Source organism: Bubalus bubalis, chromosome 21 (genome assembly GCF_019923935.1).
Source record: "Bubalus bubalis isolate 160015118507 breed Murrah chromosome 21, NDDB_SH_1, whole genome shotgun sequence".
NCBI classification, from domain to species: domain Eukaryota; kingdom Metazoa; phylum Chordata; class Mammalia; order Artiodactyla; family Bovidae; genus Bubalus; species Bubalus bubalis.
Window position 1 is genome coordinate 6,424,178 of NC_059177.1, and position 27,533 is coordinate 6,451,710.

General features: G+C 45.1%; 1 protein-coding gene across 9 annotated transcripts in view; it reads right to left on the bottom strand.

Annotated features, from left to right (window-relative positions):
* The window catches only part of OSBPL10 (oxysterol binding protein like 10), a 334,487-nt gene that overhangs the window by 205,418 nt on the left and 101,536 nt on the right, over positions 1-27,533 (bottom strand). For all 9 annotated transcript variants that reach the window (XM_025272583.3, XM_044934022.2, XM_044934026.2 and 6 more), the window contains 2 exons: positions 27,131-27,306; positions 20,841-20,920 (listed from right to left, as the gene is read on the bottom strand). In XM_025272583.3, coding sequence (XP_025128368.2) covers positions 20,841-20,920; positions 27,131-27,306 — 256 coding nt within the window. The remainder of the gene's footprint in view (positions 1-20,840; positions 20,921-27,130; positions 27,307-27,533) is intronic.

A 27,533-nucleotide genomic window follows, 5' to 3' on the forward strand; every position in this document is an offset into this window, starting at 1 on the left:
CTAGGAAGCTTCACAGGTGGCCCTAGTAGTAAAGAACCCGCCTGCCAATGCAGGAGACTTAAGAGGCACGCGTTCGATCCCTGGGTCGGAAAGATCCCCTGGAGAAGGAAATGGCAACCCACTCTAGTATTATTGTCTGGAAAATTTCATGGACAGAGAAACCTGGCAAGTTCGAGTCCATGGGGTCACGAAGAGTCAGACATGACTGAATCAACTTAGCATCTAGGAAGCAGCCAGGGCTAAATAAGAGATAAATCTTATTCCTTCACTGTAACAGATTTGGTATATGACATACATGTAATAGACTCAACAAGTGCCTCAGACATGAAGACAAGGAAAAACAAATACATTATCTTGTCTTCCAAAACACACAAGGACAAATTCAGTGGAAATGTTAAACTTCCGGTTCATTTTCACCATCTCAAAAAAAGTAAAAAGAGCTCATAAGCCTGTCTGGCTCCATCTTTCTCAGAGATGAGATGAGCATGATGTCACTGCATCATGTCTGTGACACTCGCCACATCTGCTCCCTAAATTCAGACCTTACCGACCCCACCATCTCCTGATCCTGAATCCTTCTGTCCTTCCAGGACACACAACCTCCATTCACGCTGTGTCTTTTATCTGCCACCCTCTTCCCAAGCCCACTCCAGCCCTTCTCTCTGCTGTAAATACCAGCTCACTCATGCTGGTTGAATCAGATCCCCCTAAAACTTCTCTCACCCTCCACATAGAACAGAGGGGCCCTTCCTTTGGGACTGCACAGAACTGGGTTTTTATTTCAACCAGAAACATTTGTTCTAGATTATAACTTATTGTTTAGCCATCAAATTCCACACTGAACAGTCTCAATGCAGCAGCCACATGGCATCTGTTCTCTTACCCTGGTGCTTGGAAACGTACCTAACATATACACAGTAGAAGTCCAAAGAAGGGCTTTTTGTTTGCCTTTTTTTTTTTTTTTTTTTTTTAATATAAAGGGCATTTACCCCTCACAGGAAGTCCTTAAAATCTCTGTGGCCAGCTTCTGTTTGCTTCTTCCTCCTTTTTATACCATCTTTCATTGTTATTCTACGGCTCAGTTAATAGGGTATGCTAAACTATAAACATGGAGGACTTCCCTGGTGATTCAGGGGCTAAGACTCCACACTCCCAGTGCATAGGGCCCAGGTTCGATTCCTGGTCAGGGAACTAGATCCCACAAGCTGCAGCAAGTAAGAGTTCACTGCTGCTGCTAAGGCACTTCGGTTGTGTCCGACTCTGTGCGACCCCACAGACGGCAGCCCACCAGGCTCCGCCCTCCCTGGGATTCTCCAGGCAAGAGTTCGCATGCTCCAACTAAGACCCCGCGCAGCCAAATATATAAATTTAAAAAAAAAAAAAAAAAAAAAAACTATAAACATGTCCACGATCCTTGGCAGTTCCTCCCACGGCAGGGGGAGAGGGTTGGTGTCTAGCTGGAAGTAACACTATGTCCGTTCCACTCCAAGGCTTCAAGAGGCCTTTCAGTTTCTGTTCTTGCTCCTTTGGGAACCCTGGCCAGCCACCTGTGACCAGAACCAGGGTGGCCTGCCAGGGGCTGAGAAACACTCTTCGACTCCCATCCTAACTGCCAGCCAGCAGCCAGTATTGTGAGTAAGGCCATCTACGAACACCAGGCCCAACCCACCTGCCATCTGACTAGAAACACAAGCAGACCGCAAAAGAGCCACTGGGCTCAGCTCAGGCAAGACGAGAGGCTCAGCATGGCTGTAAGCTGAACAAAACGGTCGTGGTTTCAAGGCATTCTGTTTTAGGACGCCTGCTGTTTGTTACACAGCAGGAGATAACTAGCACATGAGATCTCAGGATGAATTGGTAACACTGAAAGCTGGATAGGATCTGAGAATACCTTCCAGTCCAAATCTCTAAAAGGAAAAATGAAGGAGACAGTAAAAAAATATCATAAAACTATACTCCAATAAAAATTAATTTTAAAAAGAACAAAGGAAAACTGAGGCCCAGAGAAGCTGAACCACAAACTCCAGGCACACAGAGGCAAGAAAGACTGGGAGATCCCCTTGTTCTAGGACTCACAAGCCTTATCACTTCATAACACACATAAAGCAGGCCTTTCTCTACATTCAAGGGTCTATTATGTACCCAGAAAATGCCCACCAGGAGATTTATGAAGAGAATTATGACACATGCATTCCATTCCATGCAGCTGATTTGTTTTTTAAAGACAGATTCATATACTGGCATGGAAAGATTTCCAGGACTATCATGTGACAAATAGAAAAGCAACTCTGTAAAATTCAAAACAGTTCATAAAAGAGGGCTTCATTTCCCTGTCTTGTCAAAAGCAGTGCCTAAGACGTTGACTTTCAGGATGGGAACTGAACAGAAGGGCGGAAAGCAAGCAGAAAGCTTCCAACATGTAAAAAAGCAAATCCAAACTCCACTTTCTGTCCACTCCCAACTGAAAGTTAAGTGCAAAAGAAACATGCTTTCTTCTTTTCCGACAGAAATACAGAGGTCTGTAGCACACCCCCACCCCAAGTCACCCTCGTGGGCACCCTGAACACACAAAGCTGACCATTAAACTATTCGTCATCATAATTACAATATGAATAGCCACTCTCATTCAGCCTCTCTAAAAGTACTCATTTACTATTCTTGCAGTATCTCTACAAAACACGAGGCAGGCAGGCTCCACCTCTGTTACAGAGCAAGACCCTATAGTATAAAAGAAAGCAAACAGCTCAAGGTCAAGGCCTAGGGCGGCACCACCAGAACACCCCCATCTCCTGGTTCTCGGAGCTCAGCTGTCCCCACTCACGTGCTGTGTGCACATCATCCCGTATTTTGAGATGAGCAGGGGCAAGTAGCACGACGACTCATGCTGGCTTCAAAGGCCTGCAAATCTAAGCAGCCACCTGAGGTCAGTAGCTGAAGCAGCAGCAAGTCTTCACAAGAGAGAAGACAAGGATTTTTTTTTCTTATTTCCAAGGTCAACCAACTCTAGGACTCTTTCATTTCAAAAATCAGATTCTAAAGAAACACCTCAAGTTCAGTTATCCTGGACTGTGTGCATCACACTAGTGAAAAGAATATTTAAGCTTCAAATGTGCAGAGAGAATTCCCTGGGAGTCCAGTGGTTAAGACGCTGCAGTTCCACTGCAAGGGGCAGGGGTTCAACCCCTGATCGGGAAACTAAGATCCCGCATGAATATAAAAAATGTTTTAAATGTGCAGAAATCCTGGGGCCCTGGGAGCCTAGACCATGTTTTCCAAGGTAGACATGAAGGGGAGTTGATGAGTAAATGTGCCCTTCAAACCCCCTCCCCAGTTCTCAGGACCCCATTTACCTTCGATGAGCAGGGGTGAGGGGTGGGCAGGAACGTCCCTCTGCCTCCACCCACAGTGGGATGAGGCAGGAGGACATGCTGCCTGGGGTCCTGACAGTGGCCGAGTGGCAGCAGCCCAAGGGGAGGCCCAGAGCTCCCGGCCAGAGCCCAGCCCGGATCACACACAGGCTGCCAAGCTTCATCCTCCAGCAAACAATCTCTCCGCTTCTTCTCCACCCACCAGTGCGGCACTGCATGTGGGGGAGACTCCACTTCAGAAACACGCACCAGGGTGCCACCAGCTCTTCTCAGGTTTTTTGAGCAGAATCCTGGCTAGGGTCCAAGGCTGCAGAGTGTGGGGTCCCCTTCACTCCATGGCTGGGCCTGGGGAACCCCCTCCTCTCAACCCAAGATGGCTTGGTGGAGCGGGACTGCCAGCGCACACATGCTCCACTATTAAGCTCTCCTGGTTCTTCACTGCGTCCCTCGTGGTGGGAGCGGCCCAGGAGTCTCAAGACGTGATGGATGGGCTGTCTCACGCCTGGCAAGAGAACAGGGGCTCTCCCAAGAGCAGAGGCTCTGGCCTGGCTGCGCCCCGTGCACTGAAGCAGCTTTCCAGCAGCCTCAGGCCCAGAAGAGTCTCAGGGGAAGAGGCAACCGCGTGGGCGTGGCTTCAGGTCTCACCTGTGTTGTGGCCTAGCCCTGGGGCCACTGGGCCTTCCTGAGCCTCAGTTTCCTCTTCGGTGAAGTCCTAGTGAGGTCGGGTGACACCTACCTCCTAGGACTGTTGGGAGAAATATACGAGGCAGCAGTTCTCAACTAGGGGGGATTTCCCCCGCGCCAAGCCCCCTCCCCAGCAAGAAGCATCTGCAGTCTGGAGACTGCTCTGGGTGTCAACCGTGTTGGGGGTGTTACTAGCATCTAGTGGGTGGAGGCCTGGGATACTGCAGAGTGTCTAACAGCACTCAGGATGCTCCTCACAGCAAAGAACGATGCAGCCAAAGATGGCGGCAGCACAGATGCTGAGGAGCCCTGGCGGCAGGTGATTTGTGTGGGAGGAATTTAGCAATTTCAGGACACTACTTATCACTATCATCATAAGAACATGTTCTTTTTTGGCATCTAAACAAACCACTCCCATGGACCAAAAATAGTTTCCTGTTGTTGTTCTTGCCTTTTTTTTTTTTTTTTTTTACTGTAATACACGATGCAGATCTAGGAACTTGGAGCTACCCTATAAGCTGTAAAGGAGAGCGTGCCAGGGAAAGTGTACTGCACACAGTAGGAGCTCAATAAATGCCTGCCATCCAGGGTACAGAGGAAACAGCTTTTGAATTCAAAGAGGCCTGTGAGTCTGCCAAGTAGCAGGGCTGAGGGCGATAAAAAGAAGATGCCATTAAGAGAAGCTGCCGAGGGATCTCCCTGGTGGTTTAGTGGTTGAGGATCCACCTTGCAATGCAGGGGATGAGGGTTCGATGCCAGGTCAGGGAACTAAAAGATCCCACGTGCCGAGGAGCAACTAAGCTCATGTGCCACAAGTACTGAAGCTTTGCACACCATACCTAGAGAGACCATGCGCCCCAATGAAATATCCTACACAACATGACGAAGATCCCAAGTGCTGCAACTAAGACCCAACACAGCCAAATAAATAAATATTCTTTAAAGAACGAGAGAGTGAAGCTGCCAAGTAGATGAATGAAAAAGATATACCTTGAATGCAGGTTTCAGCATCAGCAAACTTTTCCAATTGCCAATCTGGCCAAAGAGGGTTCAGAGGGAAGAAAGATCCTGACGGTGAATGCCACCCTACTAATGGAACTCAGGGGTCACGGGAAATGTCCCTGTGTCCTGACTCCAAAGGGCTAGCCTCATAACCTCTCCAGCTGGGTGCCAAAGAGTCTGTGGGGGGCTCTGAAAGCAGCTAAGAGTAGATGATGCTGGGGGTAAAGTCTGTGGTACAGAACTAGATTCATCAAATCTGCACCACGGGCCAGAGAAGCCAGGGGTGTAGCTGGCTGGCAGAACCAAGAAAACTACAAAGAGGGGTTACACAGTCACCCTGAGGACCCAAGCCCAGTGGGTGGGTGGGTTAGATGGGTGCTCCAGCCCAGAACCAACTCCACTGACTCCAAGGCCAAACTGTTCCATTCACTTTCCAAATATTTTCACTCTCCTACATTAACACATGAAAGATCTACTACTTACATGTACGATCTATTACTTACAAAACCCTCTTCCCTCCTTGGCCTAAGATCACCCTCCTTGGTAACACTAATACTTCCCTTTTGGGCAAGGCAGGCAGCTTAATTTTAAAATTATGCTCAAGAAGGTATGCAAAATTGTTGCACTTTATTAAGACAATAAAAACTCCCCAAACTTTATCGTTTTAATAAAAGCTGTTCTTAAACTGTGCTTTATTTACTTAATTTGATGGTGTGTTTCGGAGGGTGATGTTTTTACACTTAGCTTTAAGTACATGAAGGGTAATTATCTGTGAAAAATTCTAAAAGAAAAATGCCACTGCACTTAATAGAACATGAAAGTAAAATTGCCCAACAACAGGAAACAGGAAGATGGAGCCAAGAAGAGTAAATCCTGCGATGGGCTTGTCCAGCTTTACTTCCAGGAGTTTATCAAGCTCAAACCCACAGTATTGGACGTTTCCCCATACAGACTTGCTACTGAGAAACACACACAGAACCTCAGGATGCTCTGCTTCTCAACCTGGGGCCCTTTCTACCTGAGGGTCTCAAAGGAAGATGAAATTCATCTCGCTTCTTACCCAACAATTTGGGGAAAGAAAGAAAACACGTTTAAATATTAAATCAAGCTAGTATATTTACACAGTAAGATGAATGAGTTGAATTTTTTTTTAATACGTGGGATTTCTAAAAATGTTATCAGCTAATCAGCATCAACGCCCTTCAACCTCCAGTGGAGAAGCTCTGTTTGCAGAACCCTGAACCCACCTGGGGGCCCCCTACTCCTCTGCCAACTGCCCCAGCACCAGAGGTTTCGGCCAAAGAGGGCAGGCATGCTCACCCCTCATCACAGATGAATTCAAACACAGGGGTGGGGAAAGGAACTCTTCCCCCAAACAGCATTAAACTTTAAACACCTCAAACCACAGCAAGTATAATCAATTCAGAGAAACAAAAATAGAAGCCTCATGTGAATTGGCAGGAATCTGGAATTATCGAATATCTTCAAGAACATTTGGTTTTGAAGACTTTCAAGGGCAGACTATAAAGAGAACCAGGTGAACTACCGGCTGCCTGGGAGAGCTCTGTCTGCAGATAAAGAGCCAACGTGACCGTGGCCCGAGAGCCACAGCACTTAACCACACAGCCTCAGCAACACTCCTTAAAAAGGAAATTTTCATGAAGCTAAACTTTAACCATCCTAGTAACTTACCCTTATATGTGTCAACTAACAACATGAAAATTTCAAATAGTAATAAAATCCTTTCTTTCAGCTCTACATCTCCAGTTTTCCCTCTTCTCTCCCAGAGGCAACCGCTGCTACACGCCCTCGCGTGTCCTTCCAGAGACCGTATGTTGTGTATTTCTGCTTGCTCTGGCTTTTTCGGCGGGTGTTTCTTTTTTATTTAATAATTTTATCTATCTTTGGCTGTACTGGGTCTTCGCTGCTGCAAGAAGGCTTTCTCTGGGTGCAGAGAGCAGGGACTCCTCTGCTGCAGTGTGTGGGCTGCCCACTGCAGCAGCTTCTGCTGTTGCAGAGCCAGGCTCTAGCGTGCTTGGGCTCCAGTAGTTGCGGAGCATGGGTTTAGCTGCCCCTCAGCATGTGGGATCTCTCTGGACCAGGGATAGAACCTGTGTCCCCTGCACTGACAGGTGGATTCTTATTTACAGCCACCACAGAAGTCCTTGGTATTTGACTGGTTGATTGGGGGAAGGTGTACCCTTATGGAACCAAAGTGTTTTTCTTCAACTTTCCATCCATTTTAATGTTGGCTATTAAAATAGGTAAAAATTTCTCTTCTGGGACTTCCTTGCTGAGCCAGTGGTTAGGACTCAAGCACTTTTGCTGCCATGGGCCCAGGTTCAAACCCTGGTCAGGGAACTAAGATTTCACACGCTGTGTGGCACAGCCAAAAAAAAATTATTTTAATTAAAAAAAGAGAGAGAGAGATTAAGTTACTCTAAACAACGAGTCTGGTTAGTTGCTGCAAGTGGTCCAGGCATAGCCAAAAACTAAGTCCTTTGACCCCAATCCCTACTCCACTATATCCATGTCCCATTTGTTTTCAAAAATTTTACTTATGTCAAAAAAGATGAGAAAAGTGAAGAAACAAGCAGCAGGAGAAAATATCTGCAAATTATGTATCTGATGAGTCTAAGTAGCCAGAATATATCAAGAACCTCACAATTCAACAACTAAAAATAAGTAATAACAAACGATTTAAGTAGACATTTTTCCAAAGAAGATATATGAATGGCTGATAAGCATGTGATAAGATGCCCAATATCAGCAGTTACTCAGGTCAGTTGCTCAGTTGTGTCCGACTCTTTGCGACCCCGTGAATCGCAGCATGCCAGGCCTCCCTGTCCATCACCAACTCCCAGAGTTCACTCAAACTCACGTCCATCAAGTCAGTGATGCCATCCAGCCATCTTATCCTCTGTCGTCCTGCCCCTAATCCTTCCCAGCATCAGAGTCTTTTCCAATGAGTCAACTCTTTGCGTGAGGTGGCCAAAGTACTGGAGTTTCAGCTTTAGCATCATTCCTTCCAAAGAACACCCAGGACTGATCTCCTTTAGGATGGACTGGTTGGATCTCCTTGCTGTCCAAGGGACTGTCTAGAGTCTTCTCCAATACCACAGTTCAAAAGCATCAATTCTTCGGTGCTCAGCTTTCTTCACAGTCCAACTCTCACAGCCATACATGACCACTGGAAAAACCATAGCCTTGACTAGACGGACCTTTGTTGGCAAAGTACTGACATCAGTCATTAGGGAAATGTAAATCAAAACCACAATGACATACAACTTCATTCCCGCTAGGATGGCTATAATCAAAAACTGACAAAATCAAGAGTTGACAAGAGGTGGTGAAAGTGGAGCCCTCATTCACGGGGAATGTAAACTGGGCCAGCTGCTTTGGAAAACAGTATGGCAGCTCCTCCAAGAACTGAACAGAGTTACCACACAACTCAGCAATTCCACTTTTAGGCATATACCTGGGAAAAAAAAATACATCCACACAAAAGCTTGGGCACAAACGTTGACAGCAACACCATTCATAACAACAGAAAGGTGAAGGTTAGCCGAATATCCACCAACTGATGAGTAAAAAATGTGGCATATCCAAACAATGGGATATTATCCAGTCATAGAAAGGAATGGGGGTGTATGTATGCTTTCCGCTGATTCATGTTATTGTCCAGCAGATACTAACACAACATTGTAAAGCAATTAAATGCCAATTTAAAGTAAATAAAAATCTTTTTTAAAAAAAGAATGAAGTCCTGATTCATGCTACAACATGGAAGAAGCTTGGAAACCTTATGCTAAGTGAAATCAGCCAGACACAAAAGGCCACACAGATAATGACCCTGTTCACATGAAATGTCCAGAACAGGCAACTCTATAGAGACAGTGGTTTGGGGTTAGCAGGGGCTGGGAGAGGAGGCGGGTGGAGGAGGACGCTTGACTGCTGACGGGCACAGGGGGCTTTCCTTTGAGGATGATCAAAGATTCTAGGCTGATAGAGTGCTGTGGCTGCAAAACTCCACAAATATACTAAATTTACACTTTACAAGAGTCAATTTTACAGTATGTGAATTATATCTCAAATCTTTTTTAAAAGATGGCAGTCCTTGCTAGCTATTCGGCATGGGCAGGCATATTGTCATCCTTTCTGTCCTGACCTATAACATGTGGTAATAAATTAGTTGTACCTGCCTTGCAGGGCTACTGGGAGAAACACCCAAGATCACCCAAGAAAAGCCCCTCCCTTAGTATCTGCCATATAGAAATACGCTGAGAGAGCCCATTTACTATTATTTCCTTTTCCCCAAAATGTGCTCCCTTTGATTGCTATTCTCTTCCCTTAAAAAAAAAAAAAAAAAGTCAGGACACATTTTGTTACTCTTGAATGATTTTTGGCTATAGGAAGCTCAGAGCTCTTTCTACATTAAAAAAAAAAAAAAAAAACTTTCACTACCATGTGTGAAATAGATAGCTAGTGGGAAGCTGCTGAATAGCACAGGGAACCCAGCTCCAGCTCAGATGGCCTCGAGAGGTGGGATGGGGGGATGGGTGCGAGGGAGACTCAGGAGGGAGGGGATATATGGATGCATATACCTGATTCACCTCCTTGTACAGCAGAAACACACACGACTTTGTAAAACAACTGTATTCTTAAAAAGAGAATCCTCAAATACTTAATATAAAATACTGTAATATTCAAGAAAAGTTAGACTATGATAATTTGAATATAATTTAGGGAACCCAAATCCAGCACCACTACCCTACTAACACTCCCGTGACTCACACACATGCCAGGAGGAGTGAGGAAGAGGAAGCAGAGCCGACATGATTATTAAGCGCTTCAAGTGCACTAAGTGCTTTATCTTCATCGCGACTTGTCGTGACAGTGGCAGATACGGAGGCGGCAGCCCTGATTTCCCCACAGTCCTGGGTGTTAAGGACACAGCTGATGTGTGCGGGTGTGCGCACGTGCACACACACACCCTTACCGTGAGAAGCACGGTCATACAGGTGTGTCCTGGTACACACAGGAGCACTGGGAGAGCAGATCCACTCTGAGCAGGCAGGTCACGAGGGCATCAGAGAACTCTGAACCTGACGACCACATGGTTATTCACCCAGGAAGGAGAGGCAGAGGCGGTTCCTAGCGCAGCAGACAGCACAGAAGCAGGAAAGATGGGGTGTGCCCGGGTGTGGGGGGTGGGGGCGAGAGTCTGGAAGAGCGTGTGCCTGTCGGTGGTGAGGGAGAAAGCAGACCTGACCTGGGAGGGGCAGCTCTAGACTGCGTCTTAGGACAAGGGGGCAGTAAAGGTCGTGCGCCCCAGTGGGCAGCCCCACGGGCACCCTGCCCTTGCTCCTCTGCGCCTCGCAAAAGCGCAGACTATCTTTCCCAGTACGCAGCCTCGAGGTAACCACTGAAAACAGCTTGCTATTCACCTGACCCAGAAAAACCCCACAAAACTGTGCAAATCAAGAGCTTCATGCTCATCTTAAGAACACTTGTGAAGTTACCCAGGCGGTAAAGGATATGCATATTCAAAAAGCCACCAAGTATGTGAAGATGTCCCTAAATTTACAGAAGTGAGGGACCCCACTCTGTTGATCCAGTGAAAGAGCTGGTAAGTGTGCCCAAGTCCAACAGTAGACTGGATGCAGGGTGGATGACCCCACATGAGTGCTGAATTTTTACTGCACGTGTTCAAAAATGCAGAGTAGGACTTCCCTGGTGGTCCAGTGGTTAAGACTCCACCTTTCCAATGCAGGGTTCAATCCCTTGTCAGGGAACATGCAACATGCCACAGGGCTCAGTCAAAAAAAAAAAAAAATTGGAAAAAAAAAAAAAAACCACAGACAGTAATGCTGAACTTTGGGGTCTAGATGTAGATCCCCTGAACAACAAGCACAGCCAGGTGAACAAAGCCCCCAAGATGGGGCGCAGGACTTTCAGAGCTCACAGTCAGATCAACCCATACATGAGCTCTCCTGGTCACACTGAGATGATCCTGACTGAAAAAGAGCAAACCAGCCCTAAACGAGGAGAGGAGGTTGTACAGAAGAAAAAGGATATTCCAGGAGAAACTGAAGAAACAAAAACTTACGGCCGGGAAATAAATTCTGCAAAAAGATAAACGCAAATAAAAGTTACAAAAAACACCTACAACTAGTTTTCCTGGTGATGCAGAGAGTATGCGAGGAATCTGAGCACTTGAGAACACCAGTTCCTGCCTTCACACAAGGTCAGGGTCCCTGTTGCACAGACAAGGCCATGGGAGAACTGAGAGTGAATAGGATGTTCAGTGACAAGGCTGGGGGGTAGACGAGAACTCCCGACCAGGAGGGTGCAGGAGAAGCCCTAAAGGAAGGACAGAGGGGTTGGGGAGTGCCAATCAACATTTTCAGATTTAAAGAAAACAAAACACTGTCTACAGCACAAGAACAGATTATACTGGACACTGGTAAGCTCCTCCTTGGAAAACATAAAGCCGTAACTGGAGCTTCATCAGCTCTGCCCTACAGAACCTTCTGTGGTGATGGAAAACTTTCTGTCCTTGTGCCGTATGGTACTGCAGCCATCAGCCAAGCGTGGTTCCTGAGCCCCTGCAAAGTGGCCAAGACTGAGAAACTGGATTTCAGATTTAATTTCAAATCATTTCCATTTAAACAGCCTCACCTGGCCTGAGGCCTCCATACTGGACCGCACAGATTTAGGACCTATCTCTTGTCTGAGCATGCACACACGCTGCTGCTGCTGCTGCTGCTAAGTCGCTTCAGTCGTGTCTGACTCTGTGCGACCCCATAGACGGCAGCCCACCAGGCTCCCCCGTCCCTGGGATTCTCCAGGCAAGAACACTGGAGTGGGTTGCCATTTCCTTCTCCAATGCATGAAAGTGAAGTCGCTCAGTCGTGTCTGACTCTTAGCAACCCCATGGACTGCAGCCTACCAGGCTCCTCTGCCCATGGGATTTTCCAGGCAAGAGTGCTGGCGTGGGGTGCCATTGTCTTCTCCGACGCACACATGCACGCTTGTCCTATTCCTTACAGCCACTCTTTAGACATGGGGAGCAGAAGGAGTTTGGGTTCCTTTCCCACTTTTTAATCATTCTATTACTTTTGAGCTGTTCAAACAGTTCAGAGGGATCTCAAATTTGTTTACTCATAAAAGAGAAGTGTTTGATGTCCTTTGTCATATTACTCCCCCAACTCTTAGCATTCTCTCAATGAGCCAGCAGCAGTGGCCCCTCTAGGTGAACAGAACTGGGGGCTGTTTTGAGAGGACCAGCTCACAAGTCTTCATGATTACCATAAATATTCTGGTGTTTGTTTCTGTGCAGATGGCGGGATAAGGTGGGGCCAGGACCAGATGACATCTTAAGTCCCTCACAAGCACGTGGTCTCAGAGTCTACAGATGCCGCTGGTCTAGTTCAGGCAGCAGGTGCTTCCTATAGTAGGGTCCCCAGCCAAGACAGCTAAGCACCTCCCCAAGCCCTCTGGCTCACACCCCAGGGCAGCAGACAGTCGGGAGAGTTGCAGTCATTCGTCAGCAGAAACCAGGTTTCCTGGGAGAACCTATTAAATAGCAGCTTCACATCTCCTCCTCATACTTCACCCAAGGCTGTGGAATTCACACAGTCCAATCCAATTCCCCACCCACACCTCCCCAGAACAGATAAGCCTCCCCCAGAAATAGTCCACACATCCCTCACACCTCCCCAGATAAAATCTCTAAAAGCCCCCAGCAACGGGATTCCCTGCACCTGGAAACATGGCTGCCAGGGGCGAGGTCACCAGCCCACCTACTCCTGTGCTTTTAGGATAGGAAGGTATTCACAGAGCATGCTTTCCTGAGCCAGAGGGGACATGGAGGTGACCAGTGTGAGCCAGCTTGCCATCCCATCATTCTTCAGCCTCCATTCTCCCGTCCAACAACCCTCCCGTCTTGCCCTGATGGAAGCCCTACATCACTGAGACAGGGGAGGTAGACCAGATGTCCCACCAGTGCCCACTATCACAGGGGGGTTATGTAAGATGGGCAGGTCCTCACTGGACACTAGCTTCCAGGAGAGAAGAGAAGTCCTGCCCAGTCCTGGGGTCATCAGACCTCAGCCACTCCCCCTCCCATGGAGGAGATGGTGCTCTTATACCAAGAAGTCTCACATGAATTGTACATCAACAATCATTCCAGGGGAAGGAAAAAAAACAAAGGAAAAAGAAAGATACTTGTGAATTGGGCAGCTTCCACCATGAATATTTATATAAACACTCCCTGAAACTCAGCAGCTTTCCAGCTCATTCAAGACCTCCCAAAATTTATAATGAATTTAAAATCCTATATTGGACAATCACATTCCTCCATTTCTAAATCAGCATAATCCTCTACCCCAAAATTTGTGTTTTAATTTAGAATTCTCTAGCAAGGATGAGGAGGCCTAACCATATACCTATCTGATCTAACCACAGTGTCTTCAAACGCTACCAGATAAAATTTCCTAGGACCTACTGCACTCCTGAGTGGATGTGTTGGCTGGGATCTGCTCGTGGAAGTCAGCCTGGGAACCAGATCACTGGAGCCATAAATAGTAATGTGAGGATGGAGCCAGAACTGGGCCTTGTGACCCAAAGAAAGGGCTTCAAATACAATATTATGAACTACTTCAAATGCCCCCAAATATCTACTTTTCCCTACTTAATACCCCCATAGATTTTTTTTTTTAAGTTACCTTTTCCATATTTTTTAGATGGATCCATCTCAGGCAAGATTTCTCTATTTGGGCCTTCACTGGTGGCTCAGTGGTTAAGATTCCACTTGCCAAGGCAGGAGATATGGGCCTGATTTCTAGTCCGGAAAGATCTCACAGGCCATGGAACAGCTAAGCCCATGTGCCACAACTATTGAAGTAGTGCTCTGCAACAAGAGAAGCCACTGCAGTGAGGAGCCCAAGCACCCTAACTAAAGAGCAGATGCTCGCCGCTACTAGGAAAAGCTCATGCAGCAACAAAGACCCAGCACAGCCCCAAATAAACAAATCTTAAAAAAAATAAAGTAAGAGGAATCCTCCTTCTAATGCACAGGATGCAGCCTCGATCCCTGGTTGGGAAACTTAAGATCCCACGTGCCATGCGGGCAACTAAGCCTGTGCACAACTCCTGAGCCCACGCACTCTGGAGTCCACACAACTCCACAAAAGATCCCACAGGACGCAACAAACCTCCCAAGTGTCACAACAAAGACTCAACGCAGCCAAATTAATAAATAAAAGATATATACTCTGCAAATATTAAAAAAAAAAAAGACTTCCCGTGTTTCCTCGTTTCCATCTGGATCTAAACAACAGCAGGAAAACAAAGGGTGACAAGTGACAGGATGATAAAAGGAAGAACCTGGAAATGCTCTGAGACCCAGGTCAAGATCACGACCTTGCAGTCAGTGTAAAGACAAACCAGCCCAAACACAGAGGACAGACCCGTGGACGAAGCCTGGTCTCAGAGCCCCTCCTCAGGATGGGTGGGTGCCTCACGAGCAGAAGCGTGTGCTTGTGTGCACAGGCCTGTGTGGAAAAGACTAGAAGGACGGCCCCACACATGGAACCACGCGACCTCTACGTCCCTGCGGAGAAAAGGGTCTGGCAGGATACACACCACACAGTATCATCAGAGATTAGGTCTGCGGCTGGGATTGGGAGCAATTTTTTTCCTTCCTTATACTTTCCTATCTTCTCAATGTTTGGCATTGCGTATAGGAAACATTCACAAATTTAAAAAAAAAATGCTACTTCCAGTACAGGGGGAAAGATGCCTTCACAAGCTGTCAGCGCTGAACCTGTAACAGGAGTATGTTTCTGGTGGGGATGGGGGCGCTGGTCAGAAAGGAGGCAGCTGAGCATAAAGGGAGCCCTGGGCACCCCCAGAGCTTCAACCCCACACCCCCTCCCTCTCCCTGTGGTGGGGGTGGTTGGAGATTCGACTCCAGAGACAGCGAGAACCATCACCTCCTGTCAAGTGTTCATCCTTTCGGAGCCGAAAGGTAAGGGAGCTGGTGTGTGTGCTCAGTCGGTTCAGTCACGTCCGATTCTTTGCAACCCTATGGACTGTAGCCTGCCAGGCTCTTCTGCCCAGGGGATTCTCCAGACAAGAATACTACAGTATGTTGTCATTCCCTTTTCCAGACAATCTTCTCAACCCAGGGATCGAACCCATGTCCCTCGAGTCTCCTGTATTGGCAGGTTCTTTACCACTAGTGCCCCCTGGTACTAACGTCCAGTTAGCATCAGAGAAGACTCATGAACTTAGTCTATGGGTCACCCTCACAAGCGAATACACCTTCCATGTCTGGATGAGAAAGGCCAAAGAAGTATTAAAAAATACCTTAAGTTTCCACCAAGTTGAGCCTCTGAAAATTCCTTTACCTGGCCAGAATGAAAGCTAGTAAAACTACAACCTTCAAAATCTGAATTTCCTTTAAACACTTCTCAATGGCTTGGCTATAACCTGGAATCTGTACTATTCATAAGTTCCTCTAACAAGCCACCCCACCCTCCAATATCTGCTTCTGTTGATTTTGAAGGACCCTAAGTTCTCTGTGTGACCACCTGAAAAGAACACAGCCTACGGGAAGGCAGGTACACACCCCCAAAAGCATCAGAAACACGCCTGCTGTCCCTGAGGAGCTTGTCCAAGCGCCTAGGGCTGGACTGGTCATCCTCAAAGCCCTGTGCGGTCCCAAATAAATACGATTTCTCTCAACACTCTCACCAGGTTGAGTCTGAAGGATAACCCCACTTCATCTGCCTAAATATCTATTCAAAGCAACAGTTGATTCTAAATCAAAAAAGCTTTTAAAAATTTTTATTAGAGTATAGTTGCTTTACAACGTTATGTTACTTTCTGCTCTACAGCAAAGTGAATCAGCCTCAGGTATACATATATCCCCTCTTTTTTTGGATTTCCTTCCCATGTAGGTCAATACAAAGCACTGAGTAGAGTTCCCTGTGCTGTACACTAGGTTCTCATTAGTTAGATATGTTATACATAGTATCAATAATGTATATATGTCAATCCCACTCTCCCACTTCCTCCCACCCCCCACCCACCCCTTGGTGTCCATACCTTTATCCTCTATGTCTATGTCTCTATTTCTGCTTTGCAAGTAAGACCATCTAAACCATTTTTCTAGATCCCATATATATGCATTAATATATGATATCAGGTTAAGTGTTTTTAAGTGGGTTTTCTTTTCATGTAGACCATTTTTAAAGACCATTTTTATTGAATTTGTTACAATATTGCTTCTCTTTTATGTTCTGGTTTTTTTTTTTAATTAATTAATTTATTTTTTGGGGCTAATTACTTTACAATATTGTATTGGTTTTGCCATACATTGACATGAATCTGCCATGGGTGTTCATGTTCTGTTTTATGTCCCTGGCATGTGGGATCTTAGCTTCCTGAACCAGGGATCAAACCCACACCCCCTATACTGGAAGGCAAAGTCTTACCCACTGGACCACCAGGGAAGTCCCACAGTATTTATTTTTAAAGGTAAAATTCCAAGCAGCTGTATGGAAAGTGTTCTCAGAGAGGATGAGACGAACCCAGGGAAGGGAAGGCTTAACTTGCGTTCCCAGCAAGCACAGCACAAATTCAATAGCCAAGTCGATATTCACTTCAAGCCTAACTTAATTTTCACTACTTCTGCTTGAGCAGACTTGGACTTGATCATACTTCTGCTGCATTACAAGGTCTGTTCACAATTTAAAAATGATTCTTCCCTAATTGATCCCAGTTGCTATGCTCTAAATGAGCAGTGATGGCTTATCTTCTCTCCTACAGGCCCTAACTTCTAATTTAGTATTTATTGGGGTTTTAAGTTAACAGATCAATCCAGATTCTTAAAGCTACTCCTTCAGAAAATCTTCAGCTTCTCCTATTTCTACTAACACTGGGTCTGCAGTGATCTCTCAAAACATCAACACACTTAAAACCAGTTTTCCCACCTCAATTCTTACACCCAGAATAAATTCCAAATGAATCCATTGTTAACACATGATAATTAAACTATAAATTCACTGGGAGAAAACTGAAGAATGTTTTCTTAATTTTGGAAAAGAGAAGCTCTTTCAAAACACAATGCAAATCCAAAACCCCAAAATGAAAATGTTTGTAAATCTGACTCCAAAAATATTCTACATAGCAAAAGAATGTATTCAAAGTCAAAATACAAATTACCTACTAGGGGAAAATACCTAGTACAAATGACAAGCAAAGGACAAATAGACTTAACACACATACAGCTACTGCAAATCAAGAAGAAAAGACAAATTCAACAGAAAAATGGGTGAAGGATATAAATAGGCAATTTACATAAAAGAAACACAAGTGGCCAGTAAACACCTGAAAATACACTCAGCTCCAGTCATGATGTTAGAAGTGAAAATGAAAATCACGAAGGTCCATTTTTTTATCTGTGAGACTACCAAAAACTCAATGTTCGTGAGAGCTACGGTTAGTGAAAGGGGGAAGAAACATCCTTATACACAGAACGGATGGAAGTGCAAATCAGGACAACTTTTGAAGAAGACAATTTAGCAATGACTACGAAAATTTAGAAGACACATTCTCCATGACCCAGTACTTCCACTGATATAAATTCACAGACACACACCCCTAGAGGCACTAGAAGATGAGTGTCCAAAGATGTTTATTATAGCATCATGTACAACACCCACAATCAAATTAAGCATCCATCAGCGATGGGCTTAAAGCTCTGACATCCACCCCTCACAACAGCATCTGGCCATCCTAACAAGAGTGTGGTAGATGCAGATATCCAGCAGGGGAAAGTCTCCAAGCTATATTAGTAAATGAAAAGAACAAAATGTAGAACAGTGTGCATGATGGGATCCATTTGTATAAAAAACATCTGAGGTTTTTAACATCTGAGAGCTACAGATCCAGACACACACATACTAACATACACCTAAATTTACTAGACTGATTCACCAAAGAACAGTCACCCCCAATGAGCAACAGGTAAAGGCACGTCTTTTGTATCTTATCCCCTTGTGTTCTATTTTACAGAAAGTAAAACAATACATAGAAAAAGAAAATAACTTTATACTGCCCTGCCTAGGTATTTATAAAATATTGATGACATGCCCAGAACGCCTACTGTGATTGCCAGAGAATAAAGGAGGCCAGAGGAAGAAAAGCTTTAAAATTGGGACCCTACCGTATATCCAGACAAAACAATAATTCAAAAAGACACATGCACCCCAGTGTTCACGGCAGTACTAGTCACAACAGCCAAGATACGGAAGCAACACAAGTGTCCATAAACAGATAAATGGATGAAGAATATGTGTGTGTGTGTGTGCATTCGGGCAGACACACACACAAGAATATGACTCAGTCATAAAAAAGAATGGAACGATGCCCTTGGCAGCAGCATGGGTGGAACCAGAGATGATCATACTAAGTGAAGTAAGGCGGACAAAGACATATGATATCATAGAGGTGGAATGTAAAATATGACATAAATGCACTTATCTACCAAACAGAAACAGACTCACTGACATAAGAGACTGGCCTTAAAGTTGCCAAGGGGTAGGGAGTGGGAGAGGGAAGGACAGGGAGTTTGAGATTAGCAGATGAGAACTATAATATATAGGAAGGCTAAACAAAAACTGTCCTACTGTGTAGCACAGGGAACTATATTCAATATCCTCTGATAAACCAGAATGGGAAAGAATATGAAAAAGAATGCATATATAATTGAATCACTTTGCTGCAGAGCAGAAATTAACACAACATTGTAAATCGACTATCCTTCAATAAAATACATTTTTTAAAAGAGAAGAGGCCCTCCTTATGGTTACCCAGACGCCAGTGTGGGCAAGTCTAAAGGCATTACAGTGAATTCAATTGTAGTAAGCAAGTCAAGGAGAAGAAAGAAAAAAATGAAGAAATCATTTCAGGTTGTATTTGGGGGCAGAACAGAGAGGTATACCTATACAAGACATTTCCACGAGCAGACAGGTTACAAGCAACAGAATCCTAAGAAGTTTTAAGCATGGGTCTTCCTATCAGAAGCATGGAATACAGAAAAAGACTGCAACTGAATATCATAACTTAGCTTGAACTAATGATATAAAAGGGGTAGCCCTTTGAATAGTAATTTTAACAAATATTTCCTGCCCTGAATAAATTCATCAGGCAATTATTTTTTATACATTCTAATCGAAATATAGTTGATTTACAATATTGTGTTCATTTCAGGTGTACAGCAAAGTGATTTTTCTTTCAGATTATATTCCATTTAGGTTATGACAAGACACTGAATTCCCTGTGCTACACAGTAAATCCTTGTTGCTCATCTGCTTTATGCGTATGTTTATACTCTTGAGAGTCCCTTGGACTGCAAGGAGATCCAACCAGTCCATTCTGTAGGAGATCAGCCCTGGGATTTCTTTGGAAGGAATGATGCTAAAGATGAAACTCCAGTACTTTGGCCACCTCACGCGAAGAGTTGACTCATTGGAAAAGACTCTGATGCTGGGAGGGATTGGGGGCAGGAGGAGAAGGGGACGACAGAGGATGAGATGGCTGGATGGCATCACTGACTCGATGGACGTGAGTCTCAGTGAACTCCGGGAGTTGGTGATGGACAGGGAGGCCTGGCGTGCTGCGATTCAAGGGGTCGCAAAGAGTCGGACATGACTGAGCGACTGATCTGATCTGATCTGATATCTCTTAATCCCATACGTCTGTTTTTTTTTACTTTTTATTTCCCATTTTATTTTACTAGTCAATAAGTTTTCCTTACCATACTTCTAATATATCCCTTCTCCTCTGCCCCAAGTTTGTCTTCCAAGTCCGTTTGTTTCTGTTTTGTACATATATTCGTGTTATTTCTTAGATTCTACATATAAGCAATGTCCGGCTTCCCAGGTGGCACTAGCGGTAAAGAACCCACCTGCCAATGCAGGAGACCTAAGAAATGTTGGTTTGATCCCTGGGTCAGGGAAGACCCCGTGGAGGGCACCATGGCAACCCACTCCAGTATTCTTGCCTGGAGAATCCCACGGACAGAGGAGCCTGGCGGGCTGCAGTCCCTGGGGTTGCAGAGAGTCAGACACGACTGAAGCGACAGCATGCACGCATGAGCAGTATCAGATGGTTTCCTTTCTCTGACTTATTTTCTGTATTTAATGATAGGAGATCTTCTGAACAATCCGTGAGAATGCCCACTTCCTACCTCCTATACCTTGCACATCTGACCCAAGATCTCAGACTGAATCCTGAAGAGAAACTAAGCCCCACTTGGATGCCAAAGTACCCGAGAACACACAGACACACTTAGAGGCAGAAGCGCCTCAACAATCTGGGGTCTCATCTTATTTAAGGATCCGAGACAACGAGTCTTCGTGAACAGTAAACCAGACTCCTCTGCTGCCACCATGAAACCACCTGCTCAAGTTCTCTGCAGACCAACGACCGGCTGCCTAAATGGACAACACAGAAAGCTCTACAAGTGTCTTTCCAGAATCATCTCCCATCAAGTGTATGCCTGCCCCCTCACTCTCCGTATAAGCAAATCCTCCCACTAGTCTCTCGGCTTTAAATGTAAATGTCATGGGACAAGTATGAATTCCTAATGGTGGTGAACTTTAAAGATAATATGGAAAACAGCTCCCCAAAGAAGCCGATCCTGGGCTGAAGGGGAGCCATCCTAGCTGGGGCAACCTGCCCCCGGTACCCCCCATTTCTGCAGTTACTTACCTTCGAATTCGTCTCCATGTGGTATTTGGCACAAGCTCGAAGCTGAGTCACCCAGAACTGTTTCTCTTTTGCATCAGCAGCTGAAATAGAGAAACAAAGGCTTGTAGCAATTGAGCCAAAACACATCCAACCTGTTTCTACACACACCTGAGGGCTTGGGGGCCTGGAGATGAAGGCAGGCAAGGCAAACACAGATTGTACTCACACCAAAAAACAGCAGACACCAAGTCTCAACCAAAAATCTCCCCCTCTCTTTTTAAAGAAACTTCTACCTGTGGCGGATTCATTTTGATATTTGGCAAATCTAATACAGTTATGTAAAGTTTAAAAATAAAATAAAATTAAAAAATAAATAAATAAATAAAATAAAATAAAAAAAAAAGAAACTTCTACAGTTCTATTGAGAAACTTAAAGGCATTTTCAGAATTTCATTTTCCTGGATGGAATTCACTGCACCTATCTATACAGGTCAATTTCTCCAAAAGGAATCACTATACTACTCTGGGAGTTGATGATGGACAGGGAAGCCTGGCGTGCTGCAGTCCATGGGGCCTCTAACAGTCAGACACAACTGAGTTGAATCAGTACACCTATATCATTTTTACAAAAATTCCTAAGGTGGTCCAATGGCTAAGACTCCAGGCTCCCAATGCAGGGGGCTGGGGTTCGAGCGCTGCTCAGGGAACTAGATCCCCCATGCCACAACTAAGACCCAACATAGTTAAATAAACAAATAGATATTTTTAAATTTCTAACAGGTTTTTAAAACAGCTTTACCGAGATAGAATTTACATACGTAAAATTCACCTGTTTTTAGTATGGAGTGATTTTGAGTATTAATATATTTACAGAATAGTAAATATAGTGGCAGCCCACTCCAGTACTCTTGCCTGGAAAATCCCATGGACGGAGGAGCCTGTTAGCCTGCAATCCATGGGGTCGCTAAGAGTCGGACACAACTGAGCGACTTCCCTTTCACTTTTCACTTTCATGCATTGGAGAAGGAAATGGCAACCCACTCCAGTGTTCTTGCCTGGAGAATCCCAGGGACGGGGGAGCCTGGTGGGCTGCCGTCTATGGCGTCACACAGAGTTGGACACGACTGAAGCGACTTAGCAGCAGTAGCAGCAGCACAGAATAGTACAACTGTGACCATAATCTTGGTTTAAAATATTTTCAGGATCCCTCAAAGAATCCTGTTCCCATCATCAGTCTCTTCCCATTTCTCTCCTCTCACCCCCTCTCCATCCCTAGGAAACTGCTAATCTGCTTTCTGTCTCAGAGATCTGCCTATTCTAGACATTCCATACGAATGGCATCATGCATATGTGGTTTTTTGTGACTGCCTTATTTTACTTAGCTTAACATTTTTTGAGGTTCATGCACACTGTAGCATTTCTATTACCCTAACACATTTTTTTAAATGTCTCTTTTCAACTAATAAACACCAAACTCAGAAATTTCAAGCAGAAGAAAAATGAGTAAGATTTCCTGTCATTAGCAGAGGGTAAGAGGTGGAATTTGCTTTTTGGTGGGGCATGTCTAAGTGGCTGCAAAGATGCCCTGTTAAGACATCTTAACCTAGGACTTCCCGGGTAGTCCAGTGGCCAAGACTCTGTGCTCGCAATGCAGGGGCCCCGAATTCAATCCCCAGGTCAGGGGACTAGACCCCACATGCCACAACTAAGACCTGGTACAGCCAAATAAAAAAAAAATACCTTAACCCACACATCTATGGTCAAATAATCCATGACAAAGAAGGCAAGTCTACATTAAAGTTGGAAAGAGTGTCTTCAACAAATGGTGCTGGGAAAACTGGACAATTACATGTAAAAAAATGAAATTAGGCCATTCTTTTAACATCATACACAAAAATAAGCTCAAAATGGATTAAAGACCTAAATGGGAGACTGGAGACGAGAAAACTTCTAGAGGAAAACATAAGCCGAACACTCTCGGATACACATCGCAGCAACATCTTTTTCCTCCCAGAATAATGGAAATAAAAACAAAAATAAATGGGACTTAAACTCAAAAGGTTTTGCACAGTAAAGGAAACAATAAACAAAAAGAAAAGTGGATATGTGTGAGTGCTCAGTAGCCCAGTCATGTCTCTCTTCGACCCATGGACTGCAGCCCACCAGGCTCCTCTGTCTGGGGGATTTTCCAGGCAAGAATACTGGAGTGGGTTGCCATTTCCTACTCCAGGAGATCTTTCTGACCCAGGAATCGAACCTGCTTCTCTTGTGCCTCCTACACTGGCAGGTGGCTTTACCACTGAGCCACTTGGGAAGCCCCAAATGAAAAGACAACCCCCCACACACACAACACCTTGCTTCATTATATAGTGGGGTACCTAATATAGTCCTAGGACAAGTGCTTAAGGAAGGCTTCCCTGAAGAAGTAACCCCCAAATTCCCTCTTAAACCATGTTAACAATGTAGTCTGAAATGCTTAAGAACAATTTGGCCAGTTTTTAACCTACTGTGCAAAAGTATTTTCTACTTCTTTAAAAGCAGCAGAGAGGACCAAACATGATTGTTTTTAATGCTGCCACGTGGCTAATAGGAAGATCAGAGTACAGTGTTTCAGGGCCCCTCTGTTATCTACTGAAGTTGTGCTACGGAGCTATCAGCCTTTACAAAATAAGCATTCAGCTGAATTATCATTTTAATATGTGTTGTCAAGGGTTACTATGATTGGACAGAACAAGGTACCAAATGCTGCCTCAGAGACCCTCAACTGTCCCCTAAAGAGACTTCTAAGGACAAGTCAACTGATTCGTCACAATCTTCCATCTACAGCCCCATCTCTCAAATATACAAACTCATTTTCTTAAGACCATGGATACATAACAGGGTCTCATAAAATCCAAATTAATTTAACTGCATAACTCACTGCATACATATTTTAAAAGAATACTGCATACATGTTGAAAACATTTTCTATGCAGAAAACAGAATGATTCCCCTATAAGTCTGTACTTTTTACGAAAATGAACCTCAGTGTCATTTGTCAATAAAACACAGCTTCAGGTAAAGAAATCTGGAAGTGTAGACCCAGTGAACCTCAACTCCAAAGAAAAAAGGATTTTTGCAAAAACTAGAGTCATTTTCCTCAGAAACATTGCTGGTTTGTGGCAGTACCCAAAGGCTCTGCCCCAAAAACATTCCTCAAAGCTGTGCATCTATTAACATCAAGATTCATCTCTACGTGAAGCAAGATGTGAAATGAGAAAATCGATGCCCAGATCCTTGGGGGATGGACGAAGGACCAGCCAGAAAGCCGCGGAAATGTATCCTGCATTTGCTGTAGTGGATAAGTTTAAGCTAAATTTAGCCCTTATTATTAGTTCATGCAGATAATAAAACTTTTATGTTTGCTACTAAAACTATCCTAAAAAAAAAAAAGTTTGGGGCTTGATAATCTAGAGAATAACAACTAAAAGGCAAAAAGATGTCTCCACTGGCAAACTGGTTAGACTGTTCTTCTGTATGAAGCTGTGTCATCTGTATAAACCCTGACAGCCCTGGGGTAGGGGGAGGGAATGCCATTAAGTTTTTCAGCTGCTATTGTTTCTGCTTTGACAATTTATTAAGCAATAAACAGCAAAGCGAAACCAAGGACCATATAAATGCGGGACATGCACTGCATGAATCTCCAAAGAAAACATGGCTCTTCTCATGGTTCCCCCAAACTCAAAAACTTTCTTCAACTAAGGGCATTTTTATTTCACAAGTTTTGGGGACTGTTTTATAGATCCTGAGATACGACTTGTATACAGATAATAAAGGAACCTCAGGGAATTCTCTGGTGGTCCAGTGATTAGGACTCTGAGCTTTCACCGCCAAGGACTTGGGTTCAATCCCTAGTGAGGGAACTAATACCCTACAAGCCTTGCGGCTTGATCAAAAGTTATCGTTCAGTTGCTAAGTCATGTCCAACTCATTGCAGCAACTCACAGACTGCAGCACACCAGGCTTCCCTGTCCTTCACTATATCCCGGAGTTTGCTCAAATTCACGTCCATCGAGTCAGTGATACTATCTAATCATCTCATCCTCTGTCACCCACGTCTCCTCCTGCCCTCAATCTTTCCCAGCATCAGGGTCTTTTCCAATGAGTCAGCTCTTCGCATCAGGTGGCCAAAGGATTGGAGCTTCAGCATCAGTCCTTCCAACGAATATTCAGGACTGATTTCCTTTAGGATTGACTGGTGTGATCTCCCTGCTATCCAAGAGCCTTCTTCCAGTCAAAAGTAAATGAAGTACAAATATAATAAAGGAACCGCAGCTAAGCCTACCCCTTGGTAGCAAAGCCTGGAGGAAAGTCAGCAAACACTGGCCTCTGAGCTGGGGAATCAAAGCCCTCAGTCTGGTTTTGCAAAGGCCGACCCACCACTGTCAGCCCCCGGGTCAAGCACAAAGAATGAGGGGCCCTTTCTTTGTACTCAGCCTTCCCTTAAATAAATATGTTAAAAGGCGTGGATTTCCCCAATGGCTCTGCGGTTAAGCATCTTCCTGCAATGCAGGAGATGTGGGTTTGATCCCTGGGTCAGGAAGATCCCCTGGAGGAAGAAATGCCAACCCACTCCAGTATTCTTGCCTAGGAAATTCCATAGACAGAGGAGCCTAGCGGGCTATACAGTCCATGAGGTTGCAAAAAAGTCAGACATGACCGAATGGCTGAGCGCACACAAGAGGTGTGATTACCAGCCACCTCCCAGCACTTAATACACACTTCTTTCCTCAGACCTTAACAACACCGACTGTATGTGTGTGCGCACATGTGACCAAATGCACATCTGGGGGTCGGTTTTGTTATTCTATGAGAAGACGACTATTTTTCCGGCAATGCACCTATGACAGAATGCTGGTAGAATGGTCTAGCAATCAAATCACGTCACTGCAGACAAGTGTGCCCCATCTGAAAACCTGTGCAGTGCATATGCCTTGATGCAGGTGGTGGCTAGTTCTTCCGTGTGTGTGTGTGTGTTTGTGTGTGTGTGTTCAGTCGCTTCAGTTGTGTCTGACTCCTTGTGACCCTATGGACTGCAGCCCACCAGGCTCCTCTGTCCATGGGATTCTCCAGGCAAGAGTACTGGAGTGGGTTGCCAAACCCTCCTCCAGGGAATCTTTCCAACCCAGGAATCAAACCCATGCCTCCTGCATGTCTTGCACTGCAGGCAAATTCTTTACTGCTGAGCCACTGGTGAAGCTTGGCCCACAAGCTCCAGTTGTGGCCAAATGCTGGGCTCCTAGCTTTCAAGAAGCAAAGAGAAGGGGAGACAGTAGACAACAGGAAATAACACCAGTTGTCTTTTCACCAGGGTCTAGGGCCACAGAGGGTTAAATAAAGTACAAGTAGGGGAAATTCTCTGGCGGTCCAGTGGTTATGACCCAGCGTTACCACTGCTGAGGGCCTGGGTTCAATCCCTGGTTGGGGAACTAACATCCCACGAGTTGCTTGATGCAGCCCCCAAAATAAAGTACAAGTGAAGGGGCCTTTACTAACAGCTGGTTCTAGAGAAACTGAGTGGAGGGCACCATGACCATTTTCTAAAAAAAAATAAATAAAAGATTTGTTATTTTGCTATTTATTTATTTATTTATTTGATGTGGACCATTTTTAAAGTCTTTATTGAATGTGTTACCATACTGCTTCAGTTTCATGTTTTGGCTTTTTGGCTGCAAGGCCTGAGGAATCCCAGCTTCCCCAGTCAGAGATCAAAACCTCACCACCTGCATTGCAAGGCAAAGTCTTAGCCACTGGATCACCAGGAAGGTCCCCACCATGATCCCTAAAAGACTTGTTTGGACTTCCCTGGTGATTCACTGGTTAAGCCACCATGCTTCCACGGGTTCCATCCTTGGTCCTGGAAGATCCCACATATCATGCAGTGCAGCCACAAAAAAAAAGTAGAAAGGGGGGGAAAGGTTTATTTTATCTTTAGAGCACAGCCTCATGGGCACTGAAGAGTCACTATATAAGGTACAAGCAAATATATACTGAGCTAATATGAAAAATCCGCTGAAGTCCTAAGGTTCAGCCAGCTTTGCGATCACTCATCTTGCATTTTCCTTAATTCCTTGGTTAATGAGGACAAATACTTCCTAATCTCAGCTCCTCTCCTCACCTCAAGGGGAGGAGAGGCAGTGTCTGTCACCAGAGTCCTCAAATACGGCAAACTGGTAAAGGTGATTTTTTAAAAATTGAAAAACCAGAGCGCCATCACCATGTTAACTGTGAACCCGAGGCCCGTCTGCACACTTCCCGGGAGGTGAACATACCTCTCAGTTTGTACATCTCCCCGTTGGCAGCGTACACGACCAGCATGTGGGGTGCTTCGTCGCTCAGGGACACGATGGCGCCAGAAAGAGACAGGGCTCCTCGAGGCTTCTGGTGCTTGCTCTGCTCGTTCACAAAATACTGCAGGATGCCAGCCTCGAAATCCAGCACGAAGTACCTGGGCGGAGAGATCACAGGGTGTCGGTTTTCTCTCCCAGCAAAGGAGAAGAAGAACTGAATCCTTATGTTGACATCAAGGGTCCCGATCCAGGATGCTGGGAGCTAAAAATCCCTGCCAGACACCCACACAAGCCAACCCTGGGTAGCGAGAGAGAGTCTGATTCTTAGGTCAGAATGGAGCTCGTCGTGGCTCCTGAACAAAGGCCAGGCCCATTCGGGATATGG